Genomic DNA, 25,844 nt, shown 5'->3' on the forward strand with positions numbered 1-25,844 from the left:
AGATGGGGGCCGCTTTTATTAGGAAGAAGCTACGAGAACAGCAAAGCATTTAGGAATAATTTTCATTATTGCGTTTACCAGGTATGCTTCTGTCAAATACCTTCATGAATCTATATGCCTTACTTTAAATTTCTTTTTAATTTTAAGTATCATTGCTCAAATATTAGCTGTAACTGTTGCCTCATCCGTGGTTCCTTAAGCACGGTTTAACGAAATAAATGAACATAATTCCAAACTAGAAACAAGATGTTTGAGAACGACTACTAAAAATTCAATCACGAAGTTTGTAATTTAGAAAACTCAATACGGAGGTCCAACTATAGGTAATGACAAAAAGAAAATAGTATAATAATTAAAATAATTTGTTTTGTCTATGCATCGGAAATAAGGTTTGAAGTTGATGCATGCTGAATTTTATTTTAGTGTGATAAAAACTTAGAAGATTAAGAATTACGCCTTAATAGCTTTTGTTCGAATTTTTCGAAAAAGTTTGAAAAAGTAGAAGTTCTTTAGAGGAAGAGCTGAGAAAATTTCAGTAGGTACCAGTGGTAGGAATATTATTTTTGACGGGAATAATTTTCTTAGAAAAAATATATTGAATACTAAACTGTTACTAGTATATTATTACATTTTCCACGGCACTGGATCGTTCAGAACACTGCGTTTCGGAACATTGTTTTTTCTTCAATGGTATACGAACCTCTTGGGACTGCTGATGTGTTGGTTGTTTTCCTTCTGGTAATGTTGATAGCAATCGTCTTCTGATGGGTTGTTCGATCGTTTTATATTGTTGTTTAATGGTTGCAGATAACTTCTGGACATGGATTCTTGGTAAATTTTCCATTTCCTTCGACCCATCAACTCCTCAGCGATTCGTTCCAACCCTGGAACGAAGGAATAGTTTTTTATAGCGCGCTCAACCTTCGAACATTTTCGATATTCAGATCAAACAGTATTCGACGAACGATACTCGAACCTCATTTCAAACAAAGGCTTTCTTCTAATGGTGGGCGTATTGCGTCCCATTACAACTCACACGAATTTAATCGAGAAAGCCGCGAATCCGAAACTGTGACCCAGATTTTTCGAAACAGAAACAATTGCAATTATTACGGATTCTTGCATGTTTTCCGTCGGGGAACATTTCAGCGATCAATTAAAAACGCTGACAACTGAAAAATAGCTTAATTAACGCGAATTGTTCGTTTGATCTAAATAGCAAAAAAAAACGATATAGGTTTAAATGGTTAATTATATGTTGGTGGTTAAAGTAACGATTTTAATTTATTACAGCCGCGTTTAATGTCCGGCGCGAGTAGCGATTTGATTTTTTTCATTTAAGATTCCATGTGTCGACTGTGAACTCTCAATAACTTTTCAGATGGTTAAGATAAGTGTTCATTAATGTATGTCTTTATTTACGGATTATTGTCCGTTTTAGAAAATCAACTTAATACCACTACTTACTACTTCCACTACTTACACGAAACATGATTGAGAAAATGTGAAAATTGAATGTAAACAGTAGGAAAAAATAATTTAGGAAAATCTCCACCATCCATCAAAATCCAGATTTTGTTAAAACACTGTGAGTTCAAGAAATCAAAACCACAGAGTGAGAAGTGCGAGAGTGAGCCTGATAACATGGGTAAGCAGTAAGGACACTAACAAAAGGCAACCAACCAAGCAGAGAAGATAATGGACAACCAACCAAAAAGTTTATTATTTTCAACAGCAGATCTTCTTTACCGACATCGACAGCCGAAATTTAAGCACTGCATGAATCCTGGCAGTTAAGATCTTCAAACGGTCAAAGAGTCCTAACTGAAACTAACGCAATACGAAAAAAAAAACAACTTAAATGATTAGTGAAAAATAATTCAGGGTTAAGGATGGTGATCAATATGTAAAATTCCAGCTAGGTGAATTAAATTGCTAATAAACAAATACTACACCTAAAAAAACTTCATAGCCATACATTTCTATATATTTATATCGTGACACCAGGTAATATACCGGGTTAGTAACAAGTAACCTGAACGCTAAAATATCTCCAAAACTGCCAATACACCAGACTTTTAACTTTTTTTTATCGGAATTGAATATAGGAAGTGGCTTTTACTTGATGAAAATCACAATTATTTATTGGTTTATGACAGCTCTGTTGGCAACACCGCGCATTTACCAAATACAAAATATGACAATATTCCGATATCCATATATATATATATATATATATATATATATATATATATATATATATATATATATATATATATATATATATATATATATATATATATATATATATATATATATATATATGCCAACAATTGGAGTGGCCAGGTCTAGCTACAAGTACAAATAACAAGATGGCATTACAAAAAAAAACAAGATAACAAGCAAATTTTTCAAAACAAAACAAAATATCCATAACATCGCCATTGAGATAACAAGTAGTGAGACCCAAAGATAAGAAATGTTGGAAGACAGACATAAAAAGTAAAGCAAGCGAAAACAGTGACAAAAAACGAATGTTCGTCAACACAGATTTAGTATGGAAACCGTGTCCAAAATCATTTTAAGATATGCAGAAAATTTTATAACGCAGATTTAAAGCATCCTTTAACTTTTTGTTGAATGTACCAGTGCGCGAGCAAGCCTTAATGCTGTGGGGAATACAGTTGAAATATTGAAACTAAACATCAGAGCCTCTGACTGGCTTATATGAGGGCTGTTGTGAATGAGTAATTTCAAATAAAATAAATAATTGTGTCACATAGTTTCAATTTCGCTAGAAGAGTAAAAAAATGTTATAAAGATTAAGTTTATAAAACGTATCAGGTCTAGGTCTCATTTTGTTGTTAAATTTTTGAACGAAGTAGAGGGGTTCAATTGAACTTTTTTAATATATACACTTATATTATTTTAAGAAGGATAGTTGCAATTACCAAATAAAACGACCGATTTACAGTTATTAAGGTGAAGTTTGTGTTCACGGGAGATGTAACTTACAATGTTTCGATAATAATAATAATACGAATACGAAATAAGAAAATACGACTACCACCACTTTCAGTTGCTAGTGTGCCGAATTTATTTACAAAACTTATATGAAGCGTGTAGCCTGACAATTATACATATCCAGTTTCAACAAAATATATTTGAGGTTCTCCAATGTCGACTCGGTATGCATAACTATATTAAAAACAAAATCTTTTTTTTTTGGGTAGATTTTGAACATGGCATTTTAACGTTTTTTAAATGTATACTTAATAGTTGTTGAAAGAGTATAGTATGCAACACGTTGATATACTTCTTCAGTCACTCTTAAAACATTTTTATTTCGTCTCTAGAATGGCGTTTATCAAACTTTTTGCGTATTATACTATTAAATATTTATTATGTTTTATATAGTGGTGACTGCTACTTAATGTCGTCCTTATACTTAATAATAAATTTGTAATCAGTGTTATAGTTATAAGCTTCAACACATTTCGTTTTGTTAGAGTGACGTTACTAAAAATGTTCAGTTAGGTTACATTAAAGAGAAAAGTGATATAGCTACTACCTTAAATGGACATTATTTTACAGGAGCCCAGCAATTGTGTTTTCTCGTCGGTGAAAGAATCTTTGTATGAAAATATTGCACATTTCATTACGCCATTTTTCATTTTCGTGCCATGTTTCTAAAATAAATAACGTTTTAGTTAAAATATAACCTTTTAATTTGTAGATCTTCTTGTTTTTTATATATTTTGTTGAAACTGGATATGTATAATTGTCAGGCTACACGCTTCATATAAGTTTTGTAAATAAATTCGGCACACTAGCAACTGAAAGTGGTGGTAGTCGTATTTTCTTATTTCGTATTCGTATTATTATTATTATCGAAACATTGTAAGTTACATCTCCCGTGAACACAAACTTCACCTTAATAACTATAAATCGGTCGTTTTATTTGGTAATTGCAACTATCCTTCTTAAAATAATATAAGTGTATATATTAAAAAAGTTCAATTGAACCCCTCTACTTCGTTCAAAAATTTAACAACAAAATGAGACCTAGACCTGATACGTTTTATAAACTTAATCTTTATAACATTTTTTTACCTTTCTAGCGAAATTGAAACTATGTGACACAATTATTTATTTTATTTGAAATTACTCGTTCACAACAGCCCTTATATAAGTCAGTCAGAGGCTCTGATGTTTAGTTTCATGCAGTAAAATATTTCAACTGTATTCCCCACAGCATTAAGGCTTGCTCGCGCACTGGTACATTCAACAAAAAGTTAAAGGATGCTTTAAATCTGCGTTATAAAATTTTCTGCCTATCTTAAAATGATTTTGAACACGGTTTCCATACTAAATCTGTGTTGACGTACATTCGTTTTTTGTCACTGTTTTCGCTTGCTTTACTTTTTATGTGTGCCTCCCAACATTTCTTATCTTTGGGTCTCACTACTTGTTATCTCAATGGCGATGTTATGGATATTTTGGTTTGTTTTGAAAAATTTGCTTGTTATCTTGTTTTTTTTGTAATGCCATCATGTTACTTATACTTGTAGCTAGACCTGGCCACTCCAATTACCACTCCAATTGTTGGCATCAATAAAGAAAAAATAAAGGCATAAAATTGTTTCTTGTTAAAACATTTTTTGTAAATAAACTGAAGTTGCAGTACCGCAATATTTGTAGATAACTCAGCGGAGTACCGAGAATTAAAAAATTCCAGGTCTGCGTCAAGAACTCAGGTCCCCATCAGTAGAAACAGCGTCATTTCTGTTATTAAACTTTCGCGTACGCGTACATACGGGGTTACATAAACAATTCCCTGCGGCCCTCTGCGCTCCTCTCTAATACACGCAAAATGCATCTGAACTGTAAAAAAAAGCCAAACAAAAATTTCCATCAGCGCGGGGCCCCTGCGGTGCGTGTTCATTAAAAAAGTTTGTACAGAGAAGTCACGGTCGAAGGGGCGGGGGAGCGAGGCGGGGAACGTGTAGTGCGTAATGCTTTTTTCCTGTACTTTGGTGCATTTAAAAGCAACGAAAACTCGACCAAATGCATTGAGAGTGCACTTATAAAAGCGGCCCGCATTCATCAAACCCCGAACACGATGAATGCGTATGTGTAATTAAAAAAAAATATGTATATATAGGTTGAAATTTAAAACATCACCGTGGCGGTTTTTGAAACGACGGAATATAATTAATTATTTCCTTTAGAGACCCGGTTAACGGTGCTCGATTCAAGCCATCTTATTTATAATATATAATTCGTTATCCGTTTTCGATTTGCACGTATTAGCAGATACGAATACGTAACAAATTGAACTTTAACAAAAGCTGCGAGAACGCTTTGGTCCGTTCAAATGAGACCTAAGAAGAGTGAAGGCACATCAATTTATAACAAGACGGAAACGAGTGAAATTGTTTAAGACCCTCAAAAATTTGAAAGTTCCTCTTCATTCCGGTACTTGGATGTACCAATGGTCAAAAGTAAAATTATTTTTTTTTTTGCGATTTTCTGCAAAACGGTAGGTTTTATCGGAAAATTACATCAGACAAAAATTGTCGATCATAAAATTATTTAAAAAAAATGTATAAAAATCGTTTTTCCCAAGAGCAACCGTTCTCGAGAAATAACTGTTGAAATAGTCGTAAAAGCTGCATTCGTCATAATATGCAGTATAAAAATCTCTCAAGTTGTAACAGAAGTAAAAATATTTTTCTATCGATATAAGGGTTGTGGAATTGACCGGTCAAATTGTTTTGTCAGTGACTGGTCAATTGACCGAAATAATTTTTAAAATACTATAAAATTAATATTTATCTATTTATATAGTGCATTACGACGCTCGCATCGTTCTGGGAACCAAATGGAGTCAATATTATTGAAATTCCCCGAATCACTATTGACACTGCCGAACTCGTGTGATGGTGTAATAACGGTCATCGAAACCCTACCAGAGGACAATTTAGGTTTGTTACTCATCAAAACATTACTACTTCACCACGAGGTCAAGCTGACAAATGAAAGTAGAGACACAAGTCCCAAAACTCTATTAAATAAAAAGAAACCTTCGATATGGCAGAAAAAAAAACCCAAAATAATCGATTTAAATGTAAAAAAAAAGCAAATAAAGCCAAATGACATCAATGGATTTTGATATTGTAGGACGCCACTGGTAAAAAATTTAAATGTTTTTGGTTCAACCATTTATATTTATAAAAAAGTTAGACACGCAATATTTCATGAAAAGTCATGGAAAGAAATTTTGATTGGTTATGAACCAAATTGGTATAAAGTGTGCGAAGTGGAGTCCCAAAAATTCGTTGTGGCAAGAGATGTTATAGTGCTTGAGACTACTTATCTCAATTTCATAAGTCTAACAGTGAAAAATCAGATGGTGTTAAATAAGAAGCCGTAAAAACAGGCTGAAGTAACTCTGTAGCCGAAACTGATTTTTTGACAGCGAAATACCATTTGGTATCAAATCTGGAAATGTCAAATCAGTCATAGATAACTGATATTTTTGACTGTGAAAAAGCAGATTGTGTTAAATCGAACATTGACGTTATGTCAAAATCAGTAATTGAATTTAATACAAATGCAGAGCCACGACAAAGTGATGTTATTAAAATTTTACCTGGCTCGTGCAATGAAAATGCCGTCCCTGATTACCCTTTTTGTACTCAATTGGTGGTTTATAGCAGTTCACATTCTAACCACGAAATGAAAAACAGTGTTGATAGGTGAAAATGGGAGCATCAATTTAATTAATTATCTAATACTAAATAAGATCTGGACCTGGGTACAAACGCATCAATGTAAAAATATAAGGGGTGTTTTTTTTCGATGTATAGAACTTTAAGTTGCAATAAAACAACGATGGATTATTCGATTGACGTGAATTTTATTTATCCGAAAGATAATCTTGTGGCATTACATTTTAAATATGATTTCTGGCATATGACCGCCACGGCTGGCGCGGATGTAGTCCAATCTGGACGTCCAATTTTCGATGACTTTTTCCAACATTTGTGGTCGCATATAGGCAATAACACTGCGAATGTTGTCTTCCAAATGGTCAAGCGTTTGTGGCTTATCCGCATAGACCAATGACTTTACATAGCCTCACAGAAAGTAGTCTAGCGGAGTTAAATCACAAGATCTTGGAGGCCAATTCACAGGTTCAAAACGTGAAATTAGGCGGTCACCAAACGTGCCTTTCAATAAATAGATTGTGGCACGAGTTGTGTGACATGTTGCGCCGTCTTGTTGAAACCACATCTCCTGGACATCATGGTTATTCAATTCAGGAATGAAAGAGTTAGTTTTGCATCAGCTTGACATCAATATTAAGTATGTATCTAGCTGTCTTCGCGGATGGTAATTGGGAATTATCATCTGGATCAATTAGTCTTTTCTCTGTATTATTAGACATTTTAGAATCTTTATTTGGATTGTGTGATTTAACTTAAATTCGAATTGAAACTTTCAATGTTTAGAGAAGAGAGCCTGTTATTGCGACTACATGATGCCGTCTTGTTGAAACCACATCTCCTGGACATCATGGTTATTCAGGAATGAAAGAGTTAGTTTTGGATCAGCTCTGACTGTAACGTTCTGGCCATCATTGTTTTTGAAGAAGTACGGACCAATGATTCCACCAGTCCACAAAGCGCATCAAACAGTTAGTTTTTCTGGATGTAACGGTGTTTCAGCATACACTTGAGGATTAGCTTCGCTCCAAATGCGGCAGTTTTGTTTGTTGACGTAGCCATTCAACCAGAAGTGCGCTTCATCGCTAAACAAAATTCGCTTATGGAAATCGGGAACAACGGCAATCTCGTTTAAGGCCCATTCGATCAATCTACGCCTTACTTGATGATCAATTCTTGCACGAGTTGGACAAAGTTAGTCGATAATCAGAAATCGAAAAGTTGCAAAAATCCGTAGATCGCGGTGATTTTTATGTCCTGTTATCGCCAAGCGCTGGCTTAGGTAGTGAGATGACGAAGTAAGATGTAATTTACGTACAAAAAGCGCGATAGGATATCGACTGGACATCAGATCGAAATTTTTTTAACTCTTGGAATTCTCTTCAAATAATCGGGTATCTTACCAAGTTCAATTGTGGATTGGTTGTCAGTTAGATCCAAAATACTGGAAGTTGGCCGACAAACTGTTAGAACCAGTAAAAACTCTACGCCCACCTGCACCGAAGAAACTGCTAAACAGCATTTTTTCCAGCTGTTAAAAGTGGTGCGGTGCTTGCAAAAAAACTGTTTTGTTCTCTGGCATGTACGCATTGTCAAGGCCGGGTGTGTTCTAATGCTGAATCACTAACAGTGGAGGATTCATACATTGACGCAATTTACTAACGCCCAGGATAATGATGAAGAAGACCATCAAGAAGAAAAAGAAGATGAAGAACAGCCAGTATTTGAAGGTTATGGATCTGATGAAAAAATTGCTACTTATTTTTAATTTCCATTGCTTTCATTATTTCCAACCCAAGAAATTTTATATCATACGTACAAAAAGTGTTTTAATATAGTACCTGTCTCTTGTACCTTGGTTTTGCAAAAGAACAATTCAGGAAATTTTGCAAAAATTTTGATAAAATGAACGAAAAAGAGTAGCGTCTCAATTGGCACTGCGAAAAAGGCTAATTAAATAAAAACTTCATAGTGATACCTCAATGATGCAACACTTTTCAGCATTTGATGATCTGATTTCCGAATTATTAGCAACTGATACATCTACCATTGACAAAGTAAGAGATTCAAGTACCAAAACTATTTTAAGTGAGAAGAAACCTCCGATATGGAAGCAAAGTTCCGAAAAGTGCGCGAAAGGAATTTTGGTTGGTTACGAACCGAGCCACTTTCAAACCCCGCAATCTAAGTGTTATAAGCCTGACAGTGAAAAACCAGATGCTGACAAATCTGGAGCTATAAAAACAGACAGAAAAAACACTGAAGCCCTAACTTCAAAATCAGTAACTGGATGCAGAGACTCGAAAAAGTGATAAAATTGAAACTCTGCCCCTGCCTCATGCAATGAAGATGGTGATTATCTTTTCTGTGCTCAATCGGTGCTACATAGCAATTGACATTCTAACCAAGAAATGAAAAACAGTGTTTATAGGTTATAATGGGAGTATGGATTAAATTAATTCTCTGTTACTGGATTAGACCTGGATCTCGGTAGAAAGGCCTAAAAGTAAAAATATAGTTTGGTGGAAATGAGTATTTTCTTTGAAAAGTCACGAGCATTTTGTTAAATGTATCTAACGCTTGTCTTGTAGCAAGAAGTCAAAAATATCTCGAAACTTTTGCACCTGTAACTAGGAATTCAAGTTTAAAATTAAATGAAGATATTGATGTGAAACTTCCTGGGGAAATCAATCAATCTTATACAATTATAAAATTAAATTAGTTAGAACCTAAATTACTATTCCACCCTGTCATATCACAAGATTAGTGAAAAATAAATTTAGTATTTGTTCCTTCTCAATGCCAATTCAATGTGCTGTTATAATATATCTTTATTTGATATAAATATATAAATTTCACATAATGGTTGTCATTCTCATCTATAATTTTGGCGTCTATTTATAAGTCAAATCCTACTAAGGCTGAACAGACCGTTAGGGAACTGATGTATTGACGTTTTCTGGCTGAACTGAAACTCGCTTCAAGCATTAGATAATACGTATTTTATTTTCAAATCTTTTTTTGGAGCAACAAAGTTCTTTATTATTATTATTACATAAACGTTCTGAGAAAATCGGAGTGCAAACTGAGAGCACCTTTATAAATAAAATTTTCGAATATCGATTAGCCGTTGGTAAGCATAGAACTCAGTTAATATATAACAAATCTTTGGATTGATATGTAGCACTCTTTATTTCATAAATAAACAGCCTCATTATTAAACGAAATACGCCCTGGAACCATCCAAAATGTACGCCGTTAGAGTTTTAAAAAACCTTGGAGACTTGATCAACACAACCAGCCCAATCGGACATTAATGGAGGTTTCTGGGCTACAGCGGGCATGGTTTCAAGAACGAGTTTACTGAAATGAGAATTGCGTAGGCTATTTTTTATAGACGACTGCTAAGTTGTGAAAATGCTCGCTGGACGTTCATAGGAAACCGATTTGTTATAAAATTACGATATTTATTGTTGTTTTTTATTTTAAGTCTTTATTGTAAAGTTTACAAATTGCGACTACTAACACTTAACCATGCACTTATCTGAGTAAAAAAAATTCAAAAAGGTTCAATTTAGACATAAATTTAGACTAAGAACCATTCCATGCAAATAAAAATGTAAAGAAGAGTGTTATTTTCTAATCATAACTATACGAAGTAATTAACAAACTTCTTTATGAAGTTGTTAACGAAGCGTCTACACTCAGAACAAGCATCCTCAATTTATGTGACGTCTCAAAATGTCTTTAAATAATTCAACAAATCTTTGTGTTTAGAGTTTATGTGTGACTGTTTCTGTTGTCCAACGAAAGTTTTTATAAAACACTAAATATTAGAGTACACTGCATCCATATTGGTGCCAGACTTGTGTAGGGTAATATATGAAACTTTAAATGACGAGTTCCTACAAATAAGCTAACGTAATTTGTTTTTTACTGTTTTATGGAGCTAATTATAATAATGTTTAATGGCACATATTAAAAAAAATGACTAGATGAGCGCGTTTATTCGTTTATAATAATAACATGACCTGTTTTTTTTTAAATTTACTTCAACAGTTGGCATTACTGGAATTTGACATCCAAGCGGTATATTGCACTCGCCAAAATTGTTCGCGAACTAACATCCCTTCTTAATTCATGAAGATACTTTCCATGTAAAACTCGCATTAGAATGTTTACTAATTATTAATTAGGAGGGAAAACCCACTTAGTGCACTACATATATTTGAGCCGCGACGAAAGCTGTTAAGGGTTAAATTTTTAAATGAACATTATACACAACAAGGTTAGCCGATAATCAGAAATCGTGGTGATTTCCATGACCTGTTATCGCCAAGCTATCGCCAAAGATATTGAAATGACGAAGTAAAAAGCAATTTTTGGACAAAAAGCGCTTATAGGTTATAGACTGGACATCAGTAATTGTTGGATTTCTCTTCGTAATCACTATATTTCGAGTACTTCCAAAAAAATTCTAAGGTCATAAGACCTATAAACTACATTTAAGAGAGACGAAACTGTGATAATGTCTACAACAAACAGAATCAAAGGTAATTTTTTTTTCAAATATCCCCAGTAGGGACTGTTTTGACACAAGAACATTTATTATTTGTTTTAATTTTTTTTCAATTTTTTTAAATTTTATTGTAGGCGTGTTTACTTTGATTGCTTTTGTTACCATTTATAGCAACGGACTTATACAAATAAAAGTGGCAACACGTTATCCCCTTCATACTTCTTTGCAGTAAAATCGACAGTAGGTTTCGGTTTTATTTTGTTCTACGTTGCCATGCGAGGCCATAAACAACAGCTTATGATGATTGATTGACATACGGCGGTCCTTGTGAATGACTCCCCTACGCTTTATTGTCTTTGGCTTATAATGCTTAACATAATGTCTTCGTTATCCATTGGGGCACACACCAAATTTACAGCCAATAATTGTAATCAGAACAGTGGAAACACTGCGTTGCGCTTCAAATGACGTACAAGGTGGTTGAGATTAGAGTATTTTAACAGGAAAACCCTAGTTCTAAACTAGAAATCGAGTTATATGTCGCCAATCGGTTTTTGACAAATATTTAATGGTCAAACCCGATTGTAAATTACCGATGATATTTTTATTTATGAAAATTTCCGATTAGCATGAAAATATTATTATTGAGGTACCTTTTCAAACGCAGTCTTAAAATAATGCACCTATTGGTATCTGTCATGAAACGGCGAAGATCTAATTTTCTCGATGTCAATTAAAGGCATAATATACGTAATATGTATCTATAATTACAGCTTATTTGCTTAATATGCTAGTTTTCAAACGAGCCTGCTAATGTAGTATGCTAGATGTAGTATCAATTTCAGTTGTTCGATGTACCGTTTTTTTAAATATTATATACCTGTTTTTAATTATAATGTTAGATAAAAAAACAGTTGTTTATGCAGTTTCGAATACAACATCAAAAAAATTAAAAAGGAATAAGTTGTAAAACATGACACAAGAAAGGTAATATAATACAACTTTCACAAGGAATAACAGTTCTCATATGACAATAAATCAAACATTTTAATTTTTAAATTATTTGTTATAATAATGTCTTCGGATGAAGGAAATTGTATTTATTTAATAACATGACATGTTAAAACACCGCAAAAGTCGGAATCCTGTGGGAAAATTTTTCATTAATAAGTTTTAGTGAAATTTGATACACCTCTATACAGTTTTTGCTGATTTGTTTCTACAGGCCAAAATTGAAAATATTTATTTAAAAAATATTAAAAAAAAATTATTGGAAAAAGTTGTTTCAGTTCTATATAAATATATAAAATTAAAAAAAAACTAATTCAAATATATTCTCATTTTTATATGACATATTATATTTTTTATTTTGTTTGTGGATCTGTCCCCTTTCTTCGATCATCATTTATTAATTCATTGCCTCAAGCATTCAACAAATTAATTTTAATTTAATATTTAATTAATGAATAATACGAAACATTACCCATGCCATGATGGTTCTTCAACTCCTCGAGACTATCTGTATCGAAAACTAGACTTTTGAATTGCACATGCATCTTTCCTTTATAAATGCTATTTATTATTAATATTATTATTTATTATTGCCACCGGTCAATTAATAATATTGTCAAAATTTATAGTGACAATAGTTGTACAAAAAAGTTATCTGTATTGTTGAATACCTTTAGCGCTCATGACTAAATAATTTGATATAATAATAATAATAATAATAATAGTAATAATAATAATAATAATAATAATAATAATAAAGGGCCTTTATTTGGTTTCGACGGAGATATCTTACAAAAATATATAACTGTGGGGGCGGCATCCAACATAGTTGCTCTGCAACCCCCAATTTATAAATAAAATTTATAAAATAAAAATAAAATAAATAAATAGAAAAATAAAAACATAAATAAAAAATTTATAAAATAAAATATAGCATATAAACTATATAGACATTCATTCAACATGGTCCATTCTGCTAGAGTGAAAAAAGAAATACGTATATATAATTTCATAGTTACTAGTTATAGGGTGTTTGACCTATTTTCATCTTTAAAGTAGTTTAACTTGAACGAGAGAAAAGACCCTTGCTAAAATTTTATAGCTTGTTAAAGCAATTCTACTACGTAATGTCATTTTTGAAATTAGACTAAAAAATTCAGGCAATCTCGCCCTGCAATGGAATGGAACACATGCTTAAATTTAATAAAAGCGCCCAAAATGTAAAAAAAATGTTGCTAGATTGTTGTTTCGGATTCGCTGGGACACTCGGTATAATTATGCACCTGCATACGCATAAGTATGGCGAGTGGCAGTTGAATAATGGGTCTGGTCTTTGAATGCAGTGACTTGTAGAAATGATAGAACGTTTTTTTTTTTTTTTTTTACGTCGTTAAATTTAAAATTTCAGTTTCATCACATAAAAATTTCGGCCCGCAAATACATCAGTACCGATTATTTGAAATAATGCCGACACCACGATCTAATTTTCAAGCCGATTAGTCCGATTGCGATCAAATAATCGAATGCAAGGTATTAACCGTTTGTGTGATATCTACTTATAAATATTTAAAACAGTTACACTCTCGAACTGCCCCCGTTTTCCTCATCGCTAAATATAAGCGAACTCAAACTCGTCGCAAGTATTTCTTTAAGCTGATTTTTGGATAGTTACTGAAATTCTTCATGCTAGGAAAAAACTTGCTTAAGGATTCGTCACTTTCAGTTCTAATTCAGATTTTGATACTTATTATTGCTTGCGAACTACTTATGCCTCTCTATACTTATATGAAGAATGAAACATAGACATAGACACTTTTAAATAAGGGCATCACCAATGTAATAATTTTCCAAGTTGTCTTCAACATCTCCAAGACAGATTTATGGAGTCTTATCTCCAGATAAAGATTGAAGTATATGTCTGCTATCACTTTGAATAAAGCATTCAAACATTCATGAACCAAAGGTACCAATCTCCCAAGCAAAACAGCCAGTTTCTAATCAAAAAAATTTAGTGAACTTGCTTTGCCACACGTTTTCAACTAACTATTGTCGAAGACCTATTAGATAATATAGTGAGCATACTACGGTATTGATATTGCCGCGCATGCCTCTACATTTCACCCCCAAACCCGCACTTTGCTTTATTTTCTTTATAAACAGCAATTTCCACACGCTGAACTGCCGTAAAAATGCTGCAGCGAAACGTATTGAAGATTTGTCAGCGACCATGTTGGTCGTTCAATTCCCCAAGGATAAAAGTTGCTCAAAAATGTTTTTTGTTAGGCAGAAGGTACCACAGGGCTCCAATCTGGGTCCTATCATGTTTTTGATGTATGTGAATGGACTGGCGTACTAAATTCCGCTAGGTTTGGTGTGTCAGTTGTACTGTTTAATCGTACGCGATAGCTCCTGCGATAACGATTAGCAAAAACGCAGCAAAAAATAGGTATAATGATTGCCTTTGTCCAGATATAATTAAAAGTTACAAAAGATAATCAATCCATTGGATTTATTTTATTATTATTACAGCTGTTGTTGTTTTGACTTCATACCATAAAGAAGTAAGCACCTTCCTCCTAGGCAAAAATGTACAAGGTTTTTGACAGAGCTAATTTGTTGTTGTTGATAATAGATGATAATTGTAGACGGTCTATTTATTATTATATTATTAATTTTATACAACCTATTTAATTGAAATGTATATTTAAATTTAGTTAATAATAAATAAAATATATGTGACATTGATTTATCACAATTTTGTGGCCCTTAATGTGCAACATTTTTAATTATTTTGAAAACTACGCTAAACCCAATTAGTCGACAAGAGGATAAGTAGAGTAAAAAGTTAAAATAAATAAGAACTAAAAGTTCAGATTTTCATGAAATTATATATTATAACATGACAATTGTTGTCGAAACTTTTAGTTCTTATTTATTTTGATAAATGGATTTTCATCAAGTAAAAGCCACCTCAGTTCAATTTTTAAAAAGTTAAAAAGATAGAAAAAAGTACTTCTTTATAAAAGTTTCGGCTTGCTTCAAAAACAATGTTTCTAATGACTTGCGTTTGTTTTTTTGTAAAAATACAAACATAAAATTTGTTAAAGAGTAAAGTCGTCTATAAATTTTATTTTATTTTTAAAATTTATCGGTCAATTGATTCAACGCTATTTATGATGCTAACAATATTGTCAGAAAATGATTTTTTCAAAAGTCCATTGCTATAGCCTAGCATTTTTAAAACACGACAAAAAATTATTAGGTACAATTGCTTTATTTTCATGCTGTTTAAAATAACAAGACAACATTTGCCACCACATTTATCGAACAAATCTGTTAATTTGGAAATATAGCATCACAGGTTTGTTCTGCGGCGACTAGGTAATAAATATGGTGCGTAAATTACGTGGCCATTATTTGTTGATAAAAGGACGCGTCAAAAATGGACCAATTTTGTTATTTGTTTGTCGCAAATGCGCGTTTTTGGGTCAGTCGATAGTTAAGTGTATTTTTGTCAAGGACTAATACGAAAGCCCTAATAAAATGATGGAGTGGTAAATTAACTCCATCCGCAATTTCGTTCGATTAGCACTGGGGTTATCTACGAAAAACTCTCTTAGTTCACAAAACTGCCTCTCCCGATGGCCGCGGTGACGGGAATCGATAGTGTAATGAACTTCCGTAATGAAATGAACCCCCTTCCGATAGTTAACTACACGGACGCTGTTGTGGCCATAATATTAGGAACGATTTTTTTCTTTTCTTTTTTCCCTATACACCGACCTCTAGCTTATTTATCTGTTATACGTATACGCTACTATCTGGCAGGTATCGGTTTACATAGGTATATGTAATTCAGTATTTATCCTCGCTAGCGTAATAATTCAATTAATAATAGGTATTTTCCGCATATCTTGTAGCCAACATTGATAAATGAAAAGGATTTAAACGTTTTGAGGTCTGATTGCTTAAAACATTGAACAACAACGGGAAAATTGAACTCTGAATAGTACAGGATGATCCATTGTAAATGCCCCCTAACATTTTTTTACAGTTTTTTGGAAATAAGGGTATAATATTAATATTAAATCCAAATAAGTCGGCCAATATTTACTTTATTTGAATATACAATGTTAAAATACCGATAATTTTTGATAATAAATTAAGGTTCTTAAGACTCAAGGTTCTAGAATGATACAAAAAGATTATTGTAACTTAAGGAACTTACATACTCTTAACAAAAAGTTAAAAAAATTATTGTCTGAAGCGTTGGTCTTGAGTCATATAAACTATTGCAATTTTGTATTCGGTCCCTGTTTGGATTTGACCACCAAAGCTAAACTACAAAAAGTGCAAAACTCATTTATTTGTTTAGTATTCAATCTAAATCTCAAAGACCATGTTAGTGAAAAGCTGAAAGAATTACGCTGGCTTAATATCGCCGATAGACAAAAACTTCACCTAGCCTCCTTTTTACATAACCGAATACCTGGAATATTTGATGAAAAAATTACGATCCGAATTCATTTTCTTATGTGTCTGCTAAGTTGCTAAACCGATACCCCGAGATAAGATTGTTCGAAAACTCATCCAGACCGGCTTTTAAAAAGAAACTGTTAATGGAAATTATATTTTTGTACTTTTGTTCAATGTAGATTAGCCTTGTCAATTTTATTGTTTTAATTATTGTTCCATTATTTTTATTTTTATTTTTGCCTTCTTTATAGTGATACCTCTTTCCCAGGTTTATCGCTATTGTTTATCTATTACTATTGTTAGTGAAAAATTTGTAGGGTACAGATGTATTATGTTTGTGTATACAGGAGATCCAAAAATTGCAGATAAAAACACATTTTTGTTTCCTGTGGAATGCCATGTATATTACATCAGAGCACAAAAATATGTAACACATTATTTTATATTTAAGGAATAACATGGCAAAAACTAAAATTTCACTTAGTAGGCCATGGGTCGACATTTTCTGGATTCGTCGTTTCGTATTTGTTTTGATGTCTTTACTGAGACATTTTGACATTTGACACATTTGTCAAACTGTTTAATATTAAATATCTACTACATAAACAATAACAATAATTAATAACATGATTATACTTAGTCGTTGTTAACTACATTATTAATTAATTTATTTAATTTAATTAGCGTATTCGTCCAAATTTTGAAAGTGGCCATCATTTTTTTCTACGCATAGTCGATAGCCCTGTTTTACTTACTACATTAAAGTTTGGCAACGTACTTATTCTCTACACCCTGTACAATGCACAAACTAACCAAAACTTTTTTCAAAAAATGTGGAGAAAGAAAAATTGATTTAAAACTGAACTCTAAATCATGAGCAAGGATATAAAATGTAAATAAAAGCTGCGTCTCTATGTCTAAAAAGCGATACCATTTGACGAAACTAACTAGAATTATTTGCATACTAAAGGCGCGTGGTTATACTTCAATGTCCCAATTTAGCAACTACAAGCGAATTAATAACAAAATCATCATTATGAGAACAAATTGACGTAGTTTTCTTAAAACCAATCAATTGAAAAGAAAATAAAGTTATGTTTAAATAGTAATTAAAAATAAATGGGGTATAGTCTCAGTTACGCACAATGGCCACTTGGTGTATTTTTCGTGAGCTTATATTGACAAAATGTTGTGTCAATATTGAAAGAGGCACATTGCTTAACTCATTCTATGTCTCCATATGTCTAAAAGTCTATACAAAGTTTACACATATAATTATTAAGTTTGCCCACTCTAATTTGTTAAAAACCAAACCAATAGTACTTATAACAATTCCGAAAATCTCACTAACCATTTTACGCAAGATTTTGGTAGTCGCTCATTGTATAAATTTCAAACATCTGCTGAATTAGGTCAGTAGTATGGCCGGTACATAATCAGACAGATGTGGTGTACGGAATATCTTGACGCAAGGTGGTCAAAAAACCTCGAGAACTTCGCATGTCTGGGGGGATAACATATCGTGCAAAATGTGCATTATTAATAACGACACAACTTTCGAAGCTAGTCCTTTATAAGAAAATAAGAAAATAAATACAATATAAAAAAGATATAAAATTATGACCGAGGCTGTATTTTAAAGATGCACTGACTAAAAACTGCTGAATCTAAAGATTAGTATCGAATAGCAGATGAGTCTCAACAACTAAGTAGTTGGGCCACAGTCTAGTTTTTTTAAATTTTCCTTTATCAATTTTTTTTCTTAAACCTAACATGATATACGTACAACAAATAATATCCCGTGAAAATTTGACATTCACCAATATGAAATTATGACAAAGACAGTATCTTAAAAATTCAGTTACTAAAAACTGTTACATCTAAAGTTAAATTGGTATAGAATCAAAGTGTCAAAGTGTCAAAATGACGTAATGAAATCACAGTCCATTTAAAAAAATTTTTATCAATTCTATATTAAACCTAATATAAAATACAACAAACAATAACAATTACCAATATAAAATTATGACAGGGACAGTATTTTAAAACTGTTGAATCCAAAAACTAGATTCATATGGAAACATAGACGGGGTGTCAAAATCTGATTAATAGGACCACGATATTGGTTTTAAATGTTTTCTCTATCAATTATTAGTTTTCTTAAACACAAACTGAATGAAATTATGGCTGCTTAAAACTGCAGTTACTAAAAATTGTTGAAAGTTAGATTAATATAGAATCATAGATGAAGAGTGTCAACAGTCAACATCTACGTATTGGGATCACAGTCCAGTTTTTTTTTTCAAAATAAATTATTGCTTGTCTTAAACCTAGTACGAAATATATACAACAAACAATAACGTGTAAAAAGCTAACTACAACTATTGTTACTGAAAACTGTTGAATCTAAAGCTAAATTAATATTGAATCATAGTATCAAAATCAACACACAGTCAACACACCACAACTTGTGAAAATTGTACGTTATCTACATAGCCTTATATATTCCACGTTACACAGTAATCGAATTTAAGGTCTACGTAGAGAAAACCTTACACATGTGCAAGCAACTTGTTTTCTGCAAGAAAATCTCAAATAATATACACAACAAACAAATCAAATTTAAAGAATGGAAATACCAGAAGAGACAATGTCTTGGGCGACTATGTCCAGTGTACCTAATAGTAAGTTGGTGTTAAAGCTATGAATATCTTCAATACACTAAATACTTAAAACATTGACTTTCAATGTTTATTTTGTGGAGCCTTTAATTATTTTTGACACATTTTCTTCTTTAATAGTAGCCTTTTTTCAAAAATAAACATCGATTCTATAACCATAACGTGGTAATGCTGTTTTCGGTGCATTTAATAAAAAGGATATAAATAACGTTAATAATTTCCAATTGTAAATAACAAAGTTTCGAGAACGTAAGACAATATGTATGTAAATACTTCAAAAGTAGAGAATATGCAGACATTTGCGAATATCGCATTACGATTACGTAATAACATTTTGTTTAAATTCAGAACACGGACGGTTTTGCGATATACGATTGTGATAGGCGTGGGGATTCTTAAACACGAGATATGCTGAAAGTGCAGAGTGACAATTCTTAAAACACTTGCAAATACCAACTTTTGATGCTGGATAAATATTTGCGGTAATGAGTTAATATTTTAAAGTAATTTGTATTTCGTTTACTCTTAAGGATAATGAGTAGTAATCGAGTTAATAGAGTAAATTTCTCAGGGTACAAACTTTTGTTTTCACGCACTGATTTTGCAGGTGTTAGCAACAATATTTGTATTTTTTTGGTTATTTTATAATTTGTAATACTCAATCTAATAAATAAACCTGAAAGACTCAACATTAGCCGTCATTCTGATTTTTACAGCATTTACTTTTAACATTTAAATTTACTAAATGTTTAACTACAAATCATTTCAAACTATCAACAAAAAAATGCAAAATTTGTGTCCAGAATGCTTCACTCGCATTGTGTCGTTAAGCAGATAAGAATCAAAGTGAAAATATCGCTGGTGAGCTATAAACTGACATGGCCACATATTTTCAGAAGGGAAGAGGAAATTTGAAACTTTTTCTCCAATTTTGTTGAAATTAAAAAAAAATCCAGTATTTTTGAAAAAAGTACAGTTCTTTCAACCTTGCATTACTACAAAAATTATGAGAAGAAATGGGTCTATATTATGCAAATCTTCCTTTAAATGTTTAATAAATAAATAATAATAAATGTTTGCTAAAACAAGTATTATTAACGACACTTTGGTCACGAATTTCACGCAGTACTTTTTCTACGACCATTTGAGGATATTTAGCAACATGAGAAGTGATAAACCTCAAAATCCCATCTCATCAAATCTACCGAAACGAGACATTTGTATTTTAAACCGAGAAAACTTGGAGCGATTTGTGGTGACTTAAAGAAACTGTTAATTGGAATATAAAGTGAAGAGAAAATAATCAAATCCTACTGTTTTTTCTACGAAATATTTTCTATTGCACACAAATCTTCGCTTTAAATCCCAATCTACCAAAAGCCTTTAAAAAATTGTAGTATGTAGTTATGTTGAATTCTCTTAAAAGGCTATGAAATAATAGCTCACATCCATCTATATAGTTGATCGACCATTAGTCTATTGGCGAATGTTCTTCATCAATGTTCAATTTTAAATATTTCACTCAACCTAACATTGCGATGGTGTGCATCATAACCAAACAGGGTATTCGGGATTTATTCATAAAATATAGTTTCCATGACTTCCGCAACCCTATATTTAGGCTTGTTGGCGGAAAATTTATACTTCAAAATATCCTCATCCTGTTTCATAATTTATTCCACAAATTCTACTCGCTAATCATGATCGGTAGTAGTTAAATTGAACTTTGGAAGTAAAGTAGATAACGATCTAAAGCTCAAAGAATATTAATAAAATACAAAACGAAGGAAGGAAAACAATGCGTCTTGAAACTGCGGGGAAACTCTAGAACGATCGTGTTAAAATCTTAATGAGTTATTTATTTATGCACAGTGCTAGAACAGTCCCAAAATACCGTTAAATTCATTAAAATAATTTTTGATTCAAACTCGGCATGTTGCCGGACTAAGAAAAGAGGTGACCATTAAAAAAACCGGAATAGTTGTGCATTCAATAGTTTTATATAGACAGTTGGAATTAACTTATTTTAAGGAAAGTTGAAATTTTCGAGAGAAAGCGGCCGATTCGGATGTGTGTGTGTATGTACTATATATTACAAGGCTTTCGGCAAAATTTCTATCGACATGGTCACGAATTTGTGTCCGTTAAAATGGACGAAGCGAAAAAGCGTTTCCTAGTTCTTTGTAGCAATTAAACGGACTCGAAATTGTTGTCGACGCGCGCAATTGTTGTAAACGGCAGCAACGTTGAAGAAAGCACTTAAAAAAATTAAATACTTCGCGTACGAGTTTTAGTTCCGTTGAGACGGATCGAGATAATATACACGGTGACTTACGCCGACTGTCCTATTAAAACTTCCGGAGTGGTCAATTTTAAATTTAATTTTAGAAATAACAAATGCAGTGTTGCTACGCCTACCCGAAATCGAGGCACTATGGAATTTCAAATATTTTATTACGTGTTCGGGTGTGTAATTGAAGTGTAAATCATGAATAAATTCCACTGAATTCAGCGAATCCTAGAGGGATTCCAAGGGATTGTACATATGGATAACAGCCCTTTGTATAAATTTTAAATTAAAAGCAAACCTCGTAAATCTTGTTTTAATAACCTGTTGAAGTCTACTTGGTAATTATTTTTCTTGAACAAACAGATTTCTAATAAAATAATTGACTTTAAATATGTAACTCTGGCGTCACACGATATGATGTCACCATGCATTAAACGTCAGCCGTTGGGAATTGTTAAACCAAGCTAAACTCTATGGATTCTATGGTGCTTTTGGCATTGTTGTTGCGGTAGTGGTATTGTTTACTGTCGAGAGTGATTTTTTGAATATATTAAAGAGTTTTATTAACAATTTTGTCTCTGGCTGAAGAAGAATTTATGTTTGTGTTGCTTTTCAAGGAATGAATCGTTTATAAACGAAAAATTTAGGTGCAAGAAGCCCACCCTGGTATTCAACTTATTTGAAAAATCAAAAGTAAAATACAATTTAACATCTACTGCCTGAAAATGAGCGAATGTTTATTAAGACCAAGCACGGTATGAATGTAAAACTGTGCACTTTTACACAAATTATAAAAATATTTGCCTAAAAATTGTTTATTAATGTAAATAACTTCTAGAATTTTATTTAGTTATTTTTGCGCATGTCTTTAAAAAATGGTGACGGAGAGATGTTGATATTATTACACAGAATGTTATGGTAATTGAACCAAACATTATACACCAATTATTACTAGTTTAGTACAGCATAGTTATATAATATAATGTTTCAGTTTCCTTAATAAAATTTGTATCTGCTAACGTAAAATTTTGAAATCTGACATCGCATAGAATTGCTAAGTATTATTATACAGAATGACTCATCATTTATATATATATATATATATATATATATATATATATATATATATATATATATATATATATATATATATATATATCTCCCATGATGCTACTAGTTAGGGTTAGGGCCAGCAGCTACAAGGAAATTTGTTTAATATTAATTCGAATTCATTTTAGAGATTCCATAGGTTAAGTTTTATCCGTTGTATCTGTTATCAGCCAAACCAATTCTAAACCAAACTAGTTAATCCTAGGCCAAATCAGTTGATAAGAAACGAGAAAGGGTGCAAATACTAACCAAATCTGACCAAAAAGTTGTTTTTCAAGAGCCAAATGGAAAATTAAATATAATGACAGCTTCGGTTAGATTTTGCACCTTTCCTTCTACCAGTTTGGTCAGGATAGGCTAGTGTGGCCTGAAAATATTACTACGCCATTCATTTAAATTCAGAAATGCACAACTTTGACGAAAATTTTGAGGTTTTACAAAATCATACAAAATGCAAAAAACTAAATTTGTTGCAAGCTATAGAGATTAACAAAATGAGATATTCGAATTTATTACTTAATGACAAATTGGATTGAAATGCGTCTCCCTTGTTAAATTTAAATTTATAACCCTATACCATTAATTAAAAATCTATTACTACCTGTTTTTATATATAATTGTCGGCATATAGTCATATTTTGTATTTGATAAAGGCACGGTGTTGCCTAAACAGCTGTCATATATTATTAAAAATTGTGATAATCTCAAAATTTTTTGTTCTAATTTAATTTGTGAAAATATAAAAAAAAAATAAATTAAAAACATTTCATACATGGCCTGAAATCGCTAGCTTAGAATCGTTGGGTTTTGTACAGAATGTTTGAATTTTATACTTTTACAGCTTCATAGATTGTGTAACAGTAAAACTTTAAAAATTCACAACAGTGTTTGTGAGTATCGAATCTTGTTAAATCATAGCCGACAACACATATAAAAGAACACAGACTATAAAACAAGAAAAACTAGTTTTAATTTCCATGTATTAATAGAAAAATATGAATTAGTGAATGTGGTTTTCATTTGGATTCCCCACTGACATTTTAAAATTCAGTTTCATTTGTATTTGATTCATTAAACTGATAGCAGTTTGACAGATTATTGACTGAATTTGTTAGTTTTGCTACAAAGAAAATTGCAGATATTCTTCATGAAACATAGGTTCATAATTCTGAGGGGCTTTTTATTGTGAGTCACCTCAACGGTGTCAATTTCTTGAGTTCATTTGACACACCCTGTATAAAGACGCCAACAACCTACCGACCGCAATATTACGTTTTTATCACACGTCGCGATAAAAATCAGCCACAATAAATTTGACTACTTAGTGCTTGTTCCACTCGTTATTTTTACGTAAACCGTTATATTTGTTGTTCGGAAAGTTTGAGATGTTGACAAACATCCAAAATTGTGGCGCCCAGATAAGGATCTTGTTTATATCTGCATCGATTTTGTGTCACCAGAATGCTTATGTACTTATATACTTATTTGATATCTTTCGTGAAGGTTGGAATTTAGGAAAACTGAGTAAAAACTAAGCGAAAATCACACGGATACTACGAGCAACACAAAAGGCAAACCAAAATATATCCAAAAATTTTCAAAACATGTCATCTGCTTTATACGTACGTATAAATTAAGTTCAAAATACAACATTGATACACAATTTTTGGTCGTAATTGCTCCTGATCTATACTTGAATGTTTCTTTGAGCTTTCTGGCGCCTTTGGGATCGACGACCCAAAACAAAAAAAATAAGAAAAAGGAGAAAATGATTCGAAAAGAAGATTTTAGAATAAAAAGAGTAGAGGAAAAATAAAAAATTTGCAAAAGCATTAACAAATGACATTTCAGATGACTTGTTGAAAAAATACACAGTTATTAATGGACCATAAAAATAGTTCAAAATATGTGAATTATTTACAACCTCAAGTTATATGATCTCTGATGATATATAAATATTATGCATTTTAATTTTAAAGAATGGTGGGCCAACTAACTATTCGGGATTTACCTTTAGTCTACTTAACTATAAAACTATGCTTGATTAAATCATATGCTAAATCAATGCACGTCTTAAAGTAATTTTTTGTACGATTGGACAACAAATATACGTGGTGACTGACGAACGAACCAACTAACAGAAATTAAAACATTTTGATATTTAAATGGAACACCCTGTATAGTATGGTCAGTAGGGTACAATATAGGATAAAAAAAGAGCAATTTACTGCAATATGCAAAATGCAAAAAACAACTAGGCTAGTAATAATACTAATGGGAATAATAATGATAATAGTAATAATAATAATAAAGAACTTTATTTCTACCGCACAAATATATCTTTATAAAAAATATTAAACATTCACATTAAGAGGACTACACTAAAGACCGAGACATAACATTAAATATATACATATTTTGGGTTTAAAATAACTGTCATAATGTACATAATGCCTCATTTAGAATATAGCATCTCTAAAGAATTAGTTCGATAGAGCAATTATAAAGTGTGCTTAAAAAAGATTGGGCAACATTTAAGGGGGGGTAATTTCTTAAATCAGGCTATCTTTTAATGCATTCCAAGCATGCAAGATAAGAGAAAAATTCAAGAGTGTTTCAAACAAATCCATGAGAAGGGGTTTGAATTAATTTAAACATAAATTGAAAAAAAAATAACTCCATGTATATTTGGGCCTACATTTATGGGAACGGGATTTTTTTTCATTAAATAATCTGAGGAATCACCTCTATGGTCTAATGTTCAAAATTACTCGCTTTCTGATTGCTGGTAAAGGTCTAACTATCGCGAATCACTCCATAATTACAGAAATAACTCCAATAAGAACTTCACTATGAAATTAACATAAAGCTAACTGACGTTAAAAACTATCCGAGTGATATAATAAGTATGGCCATTGGCTAACGTAATAAATAAATGAATCGATAAATTGATTTTATAATAGTCAGAATATTTGAATTGGGTAGACTTCCCGAATTATTAAACTTTCAGTGACAACCTGCTGTAA

The 25,844-nt window shown here is 31.9% G+C and overlaps 1 protein-coding gene across 4 annotated transcripts in view; it reads right to left on the reverse strand.

Moving 5' to 3' along the window:
- LOC132704013 (mushroom body large-type Kenyon cell-specific protein 1) overlaps nt 1–25,844 on the reverse strand; it is a 225,109-nt gene that overhangs the window by 91,072 nt on the left and 108,193 nt on the right. For all 4 annotated transcript variants that reach the window (XM_060673615.1, XM_060673616.1, XM_060673617.1 and 1 more), the window contains exon 3: nt 701–884. In XM_060673615.1, the coding sequence (XP_060529598.1) occupies nt 701–884 (184 nt within the window). The remainder of the gene's footprint in view (nt 1–700; nt 885–25,844) is intronic.

The sequence above is a fragment of the Cylas formicarius genome, unplaced genomic scaffold, assembly GCF_029955315.1.
Source record: "Cylas formicarius isolate icCylForm1 unplaced genomic scaffold, icCylForm1.1 PGA_scaffold_6__28_contigs__length_40554024, whole genome shotgun sequence".
NCBI lineage: Eukaryota > Metazoa > Arthropoda > Insecta > Coleoptera > Brentidae > Cylas > Cylas formicarius.